Raw genomic sequence first — 14,157 nt, 5'->3', positions numbered from 1 at the left:
ATTCCAGCAGGTCGAGGCTGCGGTGGCCGGGACCAGCCACTACACTCCAGTCTGGGCAACAGAGTGAGACTCCAACTCAAAAAAAAAAAATAGAAAGAAAAGAAAAGAAACTCATTTGACATTCAATATCATCAGGCAAAATCTGCAATTTAGTCCTCTGGCTCGAAGGGGTTAGGACTGAGGTGCTCACTCTATCCCAGCTCTGCCTAACTCCAAGGGAATGGCGAGCTCAAAATACCACTGGAAGTTATAAAAGACAGTAGAGACAAGAGGATCACTTGAAACCAGGAGATCAAGGCGATCACAATGAGATATGATCGTGCCACTGCACTGCAACCTGGGTAACAGAGGGAGAACCTGTCTCTAAAAAATAAAAATAGCTGGGTGCGGTGGCTTATGCCTATAATCCCTGCAATTTGGGAGGCCAAAGCAAGAAGACAACTTGAGTCCAGGCGTTTGAAACCTACCTAGGCAACAGAGTAAGACCTTGTCTCTCTAAAAAAAAAAAAAAGTAAAAACATTAGTCTGGAATGATGGTGTGTGCCAGTAGTCCCAGTTTCCTAGGAGACTGAGGCTGAAGGATCACCTGAGCCCACTTGGTCAAGGCTGTGGTGAACTCTGATTGTACCACTGCTCTCCACCCTGAGTGACAGAGTGAGAACCCAACTAATAGATAGATAGATAGATAGATAGATAGATAGATAGATAGATAGATAGATAGATAGACAGATAGATAGATGGATACGTGGGTTTGCCACCAGCCTGGGCAACATGGTGAGACCTTGTCTCTACAATAAATAAAAAAATTAGCTGGGCAGGGTAGTGCATGCTTGTAGTTCCAGCTGAGGCAGAAGGATTGCCTGAGCCCAGCAGTTCAAGGCTGCAGTCACCATGAGCAGCATGCCACTGCCCTTCAGCCTGGGCAACAGAGTGAGATTCTGACTCAAAAAAAAAAAAAATAGATAAATGAATGAATGCATAAATAAATATACAAAAAGCTCAATTTTAAAAAGCTCATTCAACTAGATTTTCAGGATCCAGGGTATAAAACAGAGAGTTTACGAGATAAAGAACAGAGACAGCGGAAAATTTCTCTTCACATTACTAGAGTAGGAACATCAGAAGGTAACTATACACACGCTGTTGCACTTACCTGGGTTGTGGCACTTCATATTTGACATAGGAAAACTCTAAATTGGGGTGGGGAGTGGGGAGAGAGGAGTGAAGAGAAAATTAAATATGTCAGCCAGACTTTATAGGATGTTTCTAATCAAGTGTATCATTTCTGTCCTGACTTTCCCTAGAAGCTCCAGGTAACTCCTGCCTGTGTCTCTTTTGAGTCTTCAGAGCACATACACACCCTGTATGGTTCAGTATCTCACCTTCACTCACCATTTGGTGCATTCATCAACATTTCCTGACTTACTTTAATGCAACTGCTAAATTATCTTTAATTTTGAAAAGTGATGACATCCAGCATTGTTCTAATGGGCTGCTGGATAACAGGCAACAAGCAGGACTGTCCCAGGTGAACTGGGACACAAGGTCACACCAAGGGTCACCCTATCAAAGGATACTTTTGCAAGCTTGGCACTACAGTCATCTCCCTCCTAAGAGGGAACTAAAGAGTTGTTTTGGTTAGGGAAAAAGGCATATGTGAGGTTGCTGGAGCTCAGAAAATACCCCCATATATGCTGCTTTCAGGTTTCCTTCCTTCCTTCCTTCCTTCCATGTCTGAATCTCACTCTGTTGCCCAGGCTGGAGTGCAAGTGGCATGCTCATGGTCACTGCAGCCTCAACCTGCTGGACTCAGACAATCCTTCCACCTCAGCCTTCCAAGTAGCTGGAACTATAGGCGTGTACCACCACGCCCGGTCAAATTTTTTTAATTTATTGTAAAGACAAGGTCTTGCCAAGTTGCCCAGGCTGGTCTTGAACCCCTGAGCTCAAGCAATCCTCTTGCTTGGCCTCACAAAGTGCTGGGATTACAGGCTTGAGCCACTGCACCTGGCCCTAGCTCGGGTTTTCAACTGAGAACACCCAGGGAGCACCAAGTACAGGGAAGGGCTTTCTCAGGAGCTCTCCTGTCTACCTAAAGGCTGAATCTCCTGAAGACGTCCAATTGTTCTGAATCCATTCCCCAGATATGGCATCCACAGGGGGAAGCTGATGCTATCGCAGGAAGACTAGAGTCGACAACACACCCAGAGCCAGAGAAAATTGTTCCTTGCCATCTTCTTCACCCCAAAATCATTTACTCTTCCTTTAACACTGCCTACAAATCCCTACTTCCCTCTGCCCTAAGAAATCGTTGTTTAGGCCAGGCACAGTGGTTCACACCCGTAATCCCAGCACTTTGTGAAGCCGAGGCAGGAGGATCGCTTGAGCCCAAGAATTTGAGACCAGCCTAGGCAACAAAGAGAGATCCTGTCTCTACAAAAGTCAAAACCAATTAGCCAGGTGTGATGATGCATGCCTGTCGTTCCAGCTACTTGGGAGGCTGAAGGAGAAGGATGGCCTGAGCCCAGGAGGTCGAGGCTGCAGTGAGCCGAGATTGTCCTATTGCACTCTAGCCTGGGTGACAGAGTAAGTAAAGTAAAAAAGAAAAGAAAAAGAAATGGGTATCTAAGTTTCCACCATCTGCTCCTGCTATGAGCCTCATTTTGGTGTGTTCCCCATGCATATAGTAAATATGTCTTCCCTTTCTCCTATTAGTCTGTGGTCAATTTATTGCAGCGTACTAAATTGTGAAACCTACAGCAGGAAAGTTTGAACTTCCCTGCAAGGTATTTTACCATTTTCTTTTTTTTTTTTTCTGTAGAGTTTTTTTAAATTTGTATAAATCTATGGGGTACAAGTAAATTTGTTACATGCATATTTAGCATAGTGGCCACTTCGGAGCTTTTAGGGTATCCATCATCCGAATAATGTACATTGTACCCATTAAGAAATTTCTCATTATCCACCCTTCTCTCACCCCTTACCCTTTTCAGTCTCCATTGTCTGTCATTCCACACTCCACGTCCATATGTACATATATTTAACTCCCACTCATGAGTAAGAACATGCAATATTTGTCTTTCTGTGTCTGGCTATTTCGCTTACCATAATACCCAATTTCTAAATAATCCTTTTGACCAACCAAATTCTAAATAACGATGAGAAAATTTTTTATTTGTCAAACATACTATTAATTTTTAAACTCTCTTCTACCCAGACCCATGAAATGGATCAGTAATGGATTCAAATACAATGTCTTGCAAAATAGATAACTATGGTTCTTTAGTGGAGATGGGTTTTACAGAGAAGAACAAAAATATAAACACATGCACACAACTGGCAGAAGGGAAACATGAAGACTTGGGTGGTTGCTTTTGGAAGGCTTTTGTTCTTTTTTTTTTTTTTTTTGAGTTGGAGTCTCACTCCATCACCCAGGTTGAAGTGTAGTGGCACACACAGGCTCATAGACACCCCAGCATCGACCTGCTGGGCTCCAGCAATCCTTCCACCTCAGCCCTCCAAGTGGCTGGAACTACAGGCACGTGCTACCACACCCGGCTAATTTTTGATTTATCGTAGAGACGAGGTCTCGCCAAGTTGCCCAGGCTGGTCTCGAACCTGTGGGCTCAGGCAATCCACTCGCTTCGGCCTCCCAAAGTACTGGGATTACAGGCTAAGCCACCAAGTCTGTCCACCTTTTGTTCTAGTCTTAGTCTTGCCATTCACGTTCTCCTCCCCATGTCTCATGTGCCTCCTCTGCTGAAAGAGATACACATTACAATGACTTCTTGCCTTCAAAGTCATAATCCTCTCCAACAAACTCTTACTTCTTAACACAGTTGCCCTCAGTAGTCAGGGGTTCCACATCCTTGGGCTTAACTAACTGTGGAACGGAAACCCTTTTTAAAAACAATAAAAATAAGAATTAAAAAATATAGTCTAACAACAAGTTACATGGCATTTACACTGTATTAGATATTACAAGTACTCTAGAGATTATGTAAAGTATACATGGGAGGATAATAGTTTGGGTCTTATGAGGGACTTGAGTATCCCACAGATTTTGGTATTGAGGGGATCCTGGAAACAATCCCCTGAAAATATAGAGGAGGCCAGGAGTGGTGGCTCATGCCTATAATCCCAGCACTTTGGGAGGCTGAGGTGAGAGAATTGCCTGAGCTCATGGGTTCAAGACCAGCCCAGGTAACTTGGCTAGACCTCATCTCTACAATAAATCAAAAAATTTGCTGGGCGTGGTGGCGCATACCTGCCGTTCCAGCCACTTGGAAGGCTGAGGCAGAAGGATTGCCTGAACCTAAGCAGGTTGAGGCTGCAGTGGCTGTGAGCATGTCACTGCACTCCAGCCTGGACAACTCAAAAAAGAAAAAGAAAAGAAAAGAAAATACAGAGGAACAACTTATTTAACTTCTCTTGTGGAGAATTTCACTTGTCTCCTGGGGGCCAATAACTGAAAAATAAGGAACAAGTGTAAGAAACAGTGGTATTCAGTGAAAACTTCACTAGAATGTAAGCTCCTTGAGATTTACAGAGCTTTACGGCAAAAGGATCTGTTCTAATTACCATAATTACAGTGTAGGATTGCTGTGCACTTACTATGTGCCAGGCACCATTCTTGGAGCATTGTAGGAACTAAAACATTTAAACCTCACATCCCGCTTGGGGTGGATGGTATGACCATGTGCATTTTACAGATGAGGATTTTAGGATATAGGAAAGTCATGTGCCAACAAAATCACATGGTGTATAGACCTACTTGAACCCAAGCAGTCTGGCTGTAGAACCCCTTCCTAGTCCCTTAGGAACAACCTTGAAATGACTTACTTTTGTCAATGATGATAGCCAAAAGGACAATCAATACCAAGGCAGAAATACCAATTCCAGCATAGAGTATCTCAGTGGTGGTGGTCATCCAGGGATTGTGAGCTGTGGACATTAGCTAAGGAAACAACAGGAGATTGAAAACACATCTTGTTAGAGAGTTACAGAGAGAAAACATTTTCTAGGATAAGTTACTCAGTCACGTTTATCTTTATTGACTCTTTTTACTTCTGAAACATGAGCATAAGACCAAATATTGGAGGTTATAACCATATGGTGAAATTCTAGGTCAATTCTAAATTCAAAATATGATTTAGAAAGATAGAAATATTTATATCTTGCTTAGGGTGACATTTATATGAGTATACATTTCTCAAAACTAAAACTGGTCTGGGTGCCGTGGCTCACTCTTGTAATCCCAGTGTTTTGGGAGGACAAGATGGAGGATTGCTTGAAGACCAGCCTGAGCAACATAGTGAGACGCTGTCTCCACTCAAAAAAATTAGCCAAATGTGGTGGCGCATGCCTGCACTCAGGGCTATTAAGAAGACTGAGGCAGGAGGATCCCTTGAACTCTGAAGCTTGAGGCTGCAGTGAGCTATGATCAGACCACTGCCCTCCAGCCTGGGTGACAGAGTAAGACCTTGTGTCCAAAATAAAAATACAGGCAAGATCTCATCTCTACAATAAATCAAAAAATTAGGCAGGCATGGTGGCATGTGCCTGTAGTTCCAGCTACTTGGAAGGCTGAGGCGGAAGGAGCACCTGAGCCCAGCAGGTCAAGGCTGCAGTGGCCGTGAGCATGCCACTGCACTCCAGCCTGGGCGACAGAGTGAGACTCCAACTCAAAAATAAAATAAAACAAAAATAAAATAAAAATACACTAAAATGGTATGTGTAAAATGGTTTTCTACATATTACATGTAAAATTATACCTCTTTTAAAAGTCAATGGAGGCCAGGCATGGTGGCTCATACTTATAATCCCAGCACTTTGGGAGGCTGAGGTGAGAGGATTGCCTGAGCCCATGGGTTTGAGACCAGCCTGGGGAACCTGGAAAGACCTCATCTCTACAATAAATTTTTTTAAAAAGTAGCTGGGTGTAGTGGCACATGCCTGTAGTTCCAGCTACTTGGAAGGCTGAGGCAGAAGGATCGCCTGAACCCAGCAGGTCAAGGCTGCAGTGGCCATGAGTGTGCCACTGCACTCCAGCCTGGGCGACAGAGTGAGACTCCAGCTCAAAAAAAAAAGTTAATAGGGTATTTCCATAAATATGTTTTTGTTCATATGTAAGTTGACTTTATGTGGCATTATATGAATGTGCACAATTACTAAATTTGGCCCTTGAATTGTTTTGGTTCTTACTTGTTTTTTGACTGTATTTCAAGATTCCATGTTTATGTAAATGAACTTGATTTAAAGTAGCTGCTCCAAGAAAATGGCGGCCGAGCCAGTCGGACTATGTGAGTTCCCATGTGAGTGAGTGAGTGTATGGAAAATTTTGTGTAAGTGCTGGTGAGCGAGTGGGTGTGTAAGTGGCTGACTGAATGAGGGCTTGGGAGCTAGCAGCCAGGGCTCTCCTGGTGCAGCGACTGGTGCCACAGCAGCTAGGCTTGGACCCTAGTGATTGTTGGGATACAGAAGCTGAGCACCATTTTCTTTTTCTTTTTTTTCTTTTTTTTTTTTTAAGATCAACAAACCCTCCCTGGGAAGAAAATGCTGGGAGAGACTGTCTAAGTAGGGCTCGTGAGTGGGTGACCAGGCCCCTGTTCCAACAGCTGGTGCTGCAGCTTCTGTATGTCATCCCTGGCTCTTCCCAGGTCACAAAAGCTTTTTTTTTTAATGGACAGAAGTTTTCCTTTGAAAAAGCGGGGGCAGTGGAGAGAGAAAACTATTGACCCAGGCAGGCTCTCCCTCACCATTGAAGCAGGAGAGAGACTGCCGGCTCCTGGCTTTGCCTTACCACTTCAGCACCTGGCAGGGCAGGTGGGGGGAGTCCAGAGGAAAGTTCCCAAGGAAGAGGACAAGAGAGGCACCCCACCACTATCTTGAAGGTGGAGCAAGAAAGCACTCCAACTTGCTCACCATGGAGTAACAGACCTGATCACTGTGAGTGGTGGATCAACTACTCAGGGATTGATCATGGCCCAAGGGAATATCTTGAAAGTACAAACTTCAGAGGGATTTGACAAGTGCTGAGTTCCAGGTGCCCTACTCCCTACTCTGATCCAGTGTTGGGACAAGTGGGACAAAGGGTATGGTCAGAAAAGGACTATGAAGAACTACAAAGAGATCAGTGCGCCCCATTCCCTACTTTATTCAAATTTCAAAAACTACAAGAGACAGCAAAGCTTCCCGTCCACCATCCTATTTCAAAACAGAACAAATCCAGAGCCCGAATCAGAGAAGAATAGAGGACTGAGCAAACATCAAAAGGGAAAGCTTCTCCCACTGACACTGAATAATAGAACTAAAGATAAAAACAAGAGATCTATCACAAATTAGGAAAATCCAAAGGAAGACCTCAGGCAATTTCAAGTGTACCAAAGGCAAAATTTCTGAAAAATCAGACCTTGGTGCCCAAACAATGGAAGTCACCAAAAACTGGCCCCAGAATACAACAGGGATTAGGGAATGGATGGAAAGAGTGAATATGACTCAAGAAAGACAAGATACAACACTGAAAGAACTTGTAACAGAGATTTTGGCAATAAAAAATTTCACCCAGGAAATAAATAACAAGATGACAGGCATGGAAAGCTGAATTAATCTAGCTGAAGAAGGAATCTCAGAACTTGAAGACCAGAACATGGAATTAACCCGATCTGTAAAAAACGTAGAAAGAAGACTAAGAAAGAAAGAACAAAGCCTACAAGAGATGTGCAATTATATCAAGAGGCCGAACCTATGCCTGATTAGTATCCCAGAAGAAGAAAGGGAAATGGAAAACAACTTGGAGCAAGTATTCCAGGAGGTAATCCAAGAAAACATTTCCAGACCTCACCAGAGATGTGACCAGTCAAGCATAAGAGATACAGAGAACCCCCACAAGACATCGAAGAGAAGACCAACCCCTAGACACAACTCCTAGACCAACCCCCTACATAAAGTAGGCACAAAAGGAAAAATCCTAAAGGCAGAAAGAGAGAAAGGTCAGACTACCTACTGGGGAAAACCAATCAGAATAGCAGCAGACCTATCAGCAGGAATATTACAAGCAAGAAGGGACTGGAGCCCTATATTCAAAGTCCTCAAAGATAAACAATTTCAATCCAGAATGTCCTATTCAGCAAAGCTCAACTTCATCAGTGATAGAGAATTAAAATCCTTCCCAGAAATCCAATCTCTAAGAGATTGATTATGCAGCTTCCTGACCAACTCTACAGGACACACTGAAAAAGGTATTAAGCACAGAAGAAATAAAAAAAAATGAATGACCACACACTTCCCAAGAGAACTGCAGAGCACAGACTCAACAGAGAATACAGCACAACAAGAAACTTGAAACCACACATATACATTAAACCCAAAGCCAAAAGAAAGCAAGCAAAGAAAAAACTTTATAAGAACCTCATGAAAGCAATGAACAATCACATTTCAATAATCAGCCTGAATGTGAATGGACTAAATGTACCACTGAAAAGACACAGAAGGGCAAACTGGATAAGAAACCATGATCCAATTATTTGCTGCATCCAGGAGACTCCTCTCACTATAAAAGAGGCACACAGACTCAAATTTAAAGGATGGAAAACAAGTTTCCAGGCAAATGGACAACAAAAGAGGGCAGGAGTTGCAGTCTTAATATCAGACAAAACAACCTTTAAGCTATCAAAAATTTAAAGAGATGCGAAAGGACACTACATAATGATAAAAGGTTCAATCCATCAACAAGAAATATCCATCCTAAACATATATGCACCCAACACAGGAGCACCAGCATTTAAAAGCAACTACTAAATAAACTAAAAAAAGACATGGACTCTAACACTATTTGAGCAGGGGACTTGAATACCCCACTGACAGCCCTAGATAGATCATCAAGGCAAAAAAATCAACAAGAAGATCCAGAACCTAAACTTGGCACTTGACCAAATGGACTTAATAGATACCTACAGATTATTCCACCCAACAACCACAGAATATACATTCTACTCATCACAACATGGAACATACTCCAAGAATGATCACATCCTTGGCCATAAATCAACCATAAACAAATTCCATAAGATTGAAATCTTGCCATGCACATTCTCAGACCACAGTGGAATAAAAATAAATATCAACACCAACAACATTTTCCCAAAGCCCACAAAAACAAGGACACTAAACAGCATGAGACTGAAAAACTACTGGGTCACCACTGAACTCAAAGCAGATATTAAAAGATTCCTGGAAACAAATGAAAATGAAGAAACATCTTACCAAAACCTCTGGGATGCCATGAAAACAGTTCTAAGAGGGGAATTTATATCTCTATGAGCACACATCAAGAAAACGATAAGATCACAAGTAGAAAGCCTAACAAATCACCTAAGGAAGCTGGAAAGAGAAGACCACCAAAACCCCAACTTTAGCAGAAGAATCCAAATCACAAAACTGAGAGCCCAAATATGGGACATAGAAAACAAAAACATCATAGAAAACATCAACAAAACAAAAAACAGTTTTTTTTTAAAGAATTAATAAGACTGATGGGCCCCAGCCAGAATGACCAAGAAAAAGAGAGAAAAGGCCCAAATAAACACAATCAGAAATAAAAAAAATCAAATCACAACTGACCCCAAAGAAATACAAAAGATTATCAGAGATTACTATGCACACCTATATGGAAACAAACTTGATAACCTAAATGAAATGGTGGACATTCTGACATCATACGACCTCCCCAGGTTGAAACAAGAAGACATTGAGACACCAAATAGACCAATAACAACACAGGAAATTGACTCTGACATAAGAAAACTACCTACCAAAAAAAGCCCTGGACTGGATGGTTTTCCAGCAGACTTCTACAAAACGTACAAGGAGGAGCTGATACCAATCCTACTGAAAGTATTCCAGGCAATTGAGAAAGATGGAATTCTCCCCAAATCATTTTATGAAGCTAACATCACACCAGGTAAAATCCAACAAACAAAGAGAACTACAGATCAATTTTCCTTATGAACATAGATGCAAAAATCCTCAACAAGATTCTAGCAAACTGGATCCAAAAACACATCTCAAAAATCATCTACCATGACCAAGTAAGCTTCATTCCCAGGATGCAGGGCTGATTCAACATTCACAAAACCATAAATGTCATTAAATACATCAACAGATGTAAAAACAAGAACCACAAGATTATCTCATTAGATGCAGGAAAAGCTTTTGAAAAAATCCAGCATCTCTTCTTGATAAAAACCCTCAAGCACCTAGGTATAGAAGGAACATACCTCAAAATAGTAAGTGCCATCTACAATAAACCCACCACTATCATACTACTAAATGGACAGAAACTGGAAACATTTCCCCTGAAAACTAGAACAAGACAAAGCTGCCCACTCTCACCCCTCTTGTTCAACATTGTGTTGGAATTCCTAGCCAGGGCAATTAGATAAGAGAAGGAATTCAGGGATATCAAAATAGGAAAAGAGGAAGTCAAGTTTTCCCTCTTTGCTGACGATACGATTCTAAACCTTGAAAATCCAAGAGAATCTGTCAAAAACCTGCTGTACTGATAAAGGACTTTGGCAAAGTCTCAGGGTACAAAATAAACGTGAAAAAGACAGTTGCATTCCTATACACCAACAAGCAGGCAGAGACCCAAATAAAAAGCACATTCCAAATCACAATAGCCACAAAAAAAATGAAATACCTCAGCATCTTCCTACCAGTGAAGTGAAAGACCTTTACAATGAGAACTACAAAACACTTCTCAAAGAAAGTCAAGAAGACACAAACAAATGGAAAAATATTCCATGCTCATGGATAGGAAGAAACGTCCATCCTACCAAAGGCAATCTACAGATTCAATGCAATACCCATTAAGTTACCAACACCATTCTTCTCAGACCCGGAAATGACAATACAGAAATTCATATGGAAACATAAATGACCACGAATAGCCAAAGGAATCCTTAGCAAAAGAAACAAAGCAGGAGGTATCACACTTCTAGATTTCAAACTTTACTATAAGGCTGTAGCAATCAAAACAGCCTGGTATTGGTACAAGAACAGACACATAGACCAGGATAGCGATTCTGAAAGCAAAGCCTCAATTCCTCAACCAATTCATCTTTGACAAAGCCTCCAACAACAACTACTGGGGAGAGGAGAACCTATTCAGTAAATGGTGCTGGGAAAACTGGCTGACCACATGCAGAAGATTGAAACAGGACCTCTACCTATCACCATACACAAAAATTAACTCTAAATGGATCAAAGACCTAAACATAAAACCTCAAACTATAAGAATCTTAGAAAATGCAGGAGACATCCTTATGGAAATTGGAACTGGCAACCAATATCTATTCAGAACCCTAAAGGTCAATATCTTAAGAAATAAGATAGACAAGTGGGACCTCATCAAACTAACGAGCTTCTGCAAAGCAAAAGAAACCATCAAGAGAGAGGGGACAGCACACAGAATGGGAAAAAATATTTGCCAACTGTATATATCTGACAAAAGCCTAACATCTAAGATCTACAAGAAACTCAAATGCCCCAAAAGGAAAAAAACAAAGAGCCCCATTTAAAAAGTGGACAAAAGACATGAATAGACACTTCTCAGAAGAAGATATACAGGCAGCCAACAGGCACATGAAAAAAGTACTCAACCTCACTCATTATTAGAGAAATGCAAATCAAAACCACATTGAGATACCACCTAACCCCAGTAAGAATGACCATCATTAATAAAACAAACAACAACAGATGCTGGCGAGGATGTGGAGAAAAAGGAACACTTCTACACTGCTGGTGGGAATGCAAACTAGTGCAACCTATTTGGAAGACAATGTGGTGATTTCTGAAAGAACTAGAAATTGACCTTCCATATGACCTAACAATTCCCCTATTGGGAATATACCCAGAGGAACTCAAATCATTCTACAAAAAAGATACCTGCACACGTATGTTTGTTGCAGCTCTATTCACAATAGCAAAAACATGGAACCAACCTTGTTGCCCATCGAAGTTGGACTGGATTAAAAACAATGTGGTACATATACACAATGGAATATTATGCAGCCATAAAGAAGGACAAACATATGGATTTCGCAGCAACTTGGGTGGCTTTGGAGTTGATCATACTCAGTGATCTATCACAGAAACAAAGAACAGAGTACCATATGTTCTCACTCATAAGCGGGCCTTGAACAATTATAATACTATAAGAAAGGGATTGGCAGTAGTGGGAAACTGTCAGGGGAGGGGGTATGGGATTGGTAGCTGAGGGAAACTGCTGGGGAGGGAGGGACATACCTCATCAACAAAGGTACCTGCATAATCAACTTTTATATACCTAACCCTGAATTGTACTCCATATCTTTATAATAAAAAAAATAATATAAATAAATAAATAAAGTAGCTGCTCATAGGCATGGCCCTGATTACTAATTTAATGCTATACAATCAGGCATAAATGTAGAATTGTGCTGCCCAGGTCAGTCTCGAACCTCGAATTCCTCACTTCAAGAAACACTCCCTCCTTGGCCTCCCAAAGAGCTGGACTTACAGCATGAGCCACTAAGTTCGGCCACTTATAACATTTTCATGATTATGAACAGCACCAATGAACATCTCTCATACAACTTTTTTTATTTTTCTTTCATCTTTCTTTTTTTTCTTTTTGAGTTGGAGTCTCACTCTGTCACCCAGACTGGAGTGCAATGGCCGCTCCCAGCAACCGCAGCTTCGACCTGCTGGGCTCCGGCGATCCTTCCGCCTCAGCCTTCCGAGTAGCCGGAATTACAGGCATGCGCTACCACGTCCAGCTGAGTTTTTTATTTATTGTAGAGATAAGATCTCACTGCCCAGGCGGGTCTCGAACCCGTGGACTCAGGCAATCCACTCACCTCAGCCTCCCAAAGGCGCGGGATTACAGGCTGAGCCACCGAGCCCGGCTTCTTTTTTTTTTAAAGATAGAGTCTTGTTTTGCTGCCCAGGCTGGCACAATCATAGATAGCTCACTGCAGCCTTGAACTCCTAGAATCAAGGAAACCTCCCGTCTTAGCATCCTAAGTCCTGGGACTCACTATATGCACACACCACTACATACAGGAAAAAAATTTTGTGGGTCTTGCTATGTTGCCCAGACTGGTTTTGAATTCCTGATCTCAAGTGACCCACCTTCTTCAGGTTCCCAAAGCACTGGAATTACAAATATAAGTCATGGTGCCTAGCTTCTTATACATCTTTATGTACGTGTTCAATTTCTTCCTTAATATAAAGCCCAGGAAGGTGACCTACAGGTTCAAAATATATGCTGCATGATTTCATAAAACCTAGGAGATATCTTGACATCAAATCAAAGCCCACATTTTTTGCTATTATCTTTTTTCTTTTTCTTTTTTTTTTTGAGTCAGTCTACTTTGAACTTGCTGTTAAATTGTTTCACTTGCTACTAAACATACCTGTTATATAGGTAACTGAAATAAAAAAAACAACCGCACCATTCACATGGTCATTGCAGCCTCGACCTACTGGGCTCAGGTGATCCTTAACCACGGGTACACACCACCACACCTGTCTAATTTTTTAAATTTATTGTAGAGATGTGGTCTTGCAAAGTTGTCTACACTGGTCTCGAATCTCTGGGCTCAGACATTCCTCTTGCCTCTGCCTCCCAAAGTGCTGGCTGCCATACAAGCTATTTAAAACTTTTTGTTTTTTGAAACATGGTCTCACCTTGTTGCCCAGGCTGGAGTGCAGTGACACAATCATAGCTGCAACTTTGAACTCCCGGGCTCAAGCGATCCTCCTGCCTCAACCTCCTGAGTAGCTGGGACTATAAGCACACTGCCACGCACAGCTAATTTTTTTTTAATAGAGCCAGGGCCTTGCTATGTTCCTCAGGCTGGTCTTGAACTTTTGGTCCTCCCTCCTCCAATTCCCAAAGCATTGGAACTGCAGGTATGAGTCACCACACTTGACCACATTTTAAAAATATTATTCCTGTGTAGCAGTGTTCTCATTGTCACAAAGATATATTACATAAGGCTATTTGGCCCTATACGAAATAACCACACTGTGTCTGAGCTGTTTTATTTTTTATTTTTTTATTTTTTTTGAGTTGGAGTCTCACTCTGTCATCCAGACTGGAGTGCAGTGGCC

The 14,157-nt window shown here is 41.7% G+C and overlaps 1 protein-coding gene across 1 annotated transcript in view; it reads right to left on the bottom strand.

The window, feature by feature from the left end:
- The window catches only part of LOC103265287 (hepatitis A virus cellular receptor 1), a 31,546-nt gene that overhangs the window by 3,050 nt on the left and 14,339 nt on the right, over nt 1-14,157 (bottom strand). The window contains 2 exon segments of the mRNA XM_021714977.1: nt 1,154-1,190; nt 4,843-4,957. Of these exon segments, the coding sequence (XP_021570652.1) occupies nt 1,154-1,190; nt 4,843-4,957 (152 nt within the window).

This window comes from Carlito syrichta, unplaced genomic scaffold (genome assembly GCF_000164805.1).
Source record: "Carlito syrichta isolate Samal-C Ts95f unplaced genomic scaffold, Tarsius_syrichta-2.0.1 Scaffold306309, whole genome shotgun sequence".
NCBI lineage: Eukaryota > Metazoa > Chordata > Mammalia > Primates > Tarsiidae > Carlito > Carlito syrichta.
Note: the sequence above shows the minus strand (reverse complement) of the source record. Positions and strands in the feature narration are given on the sequence as shown.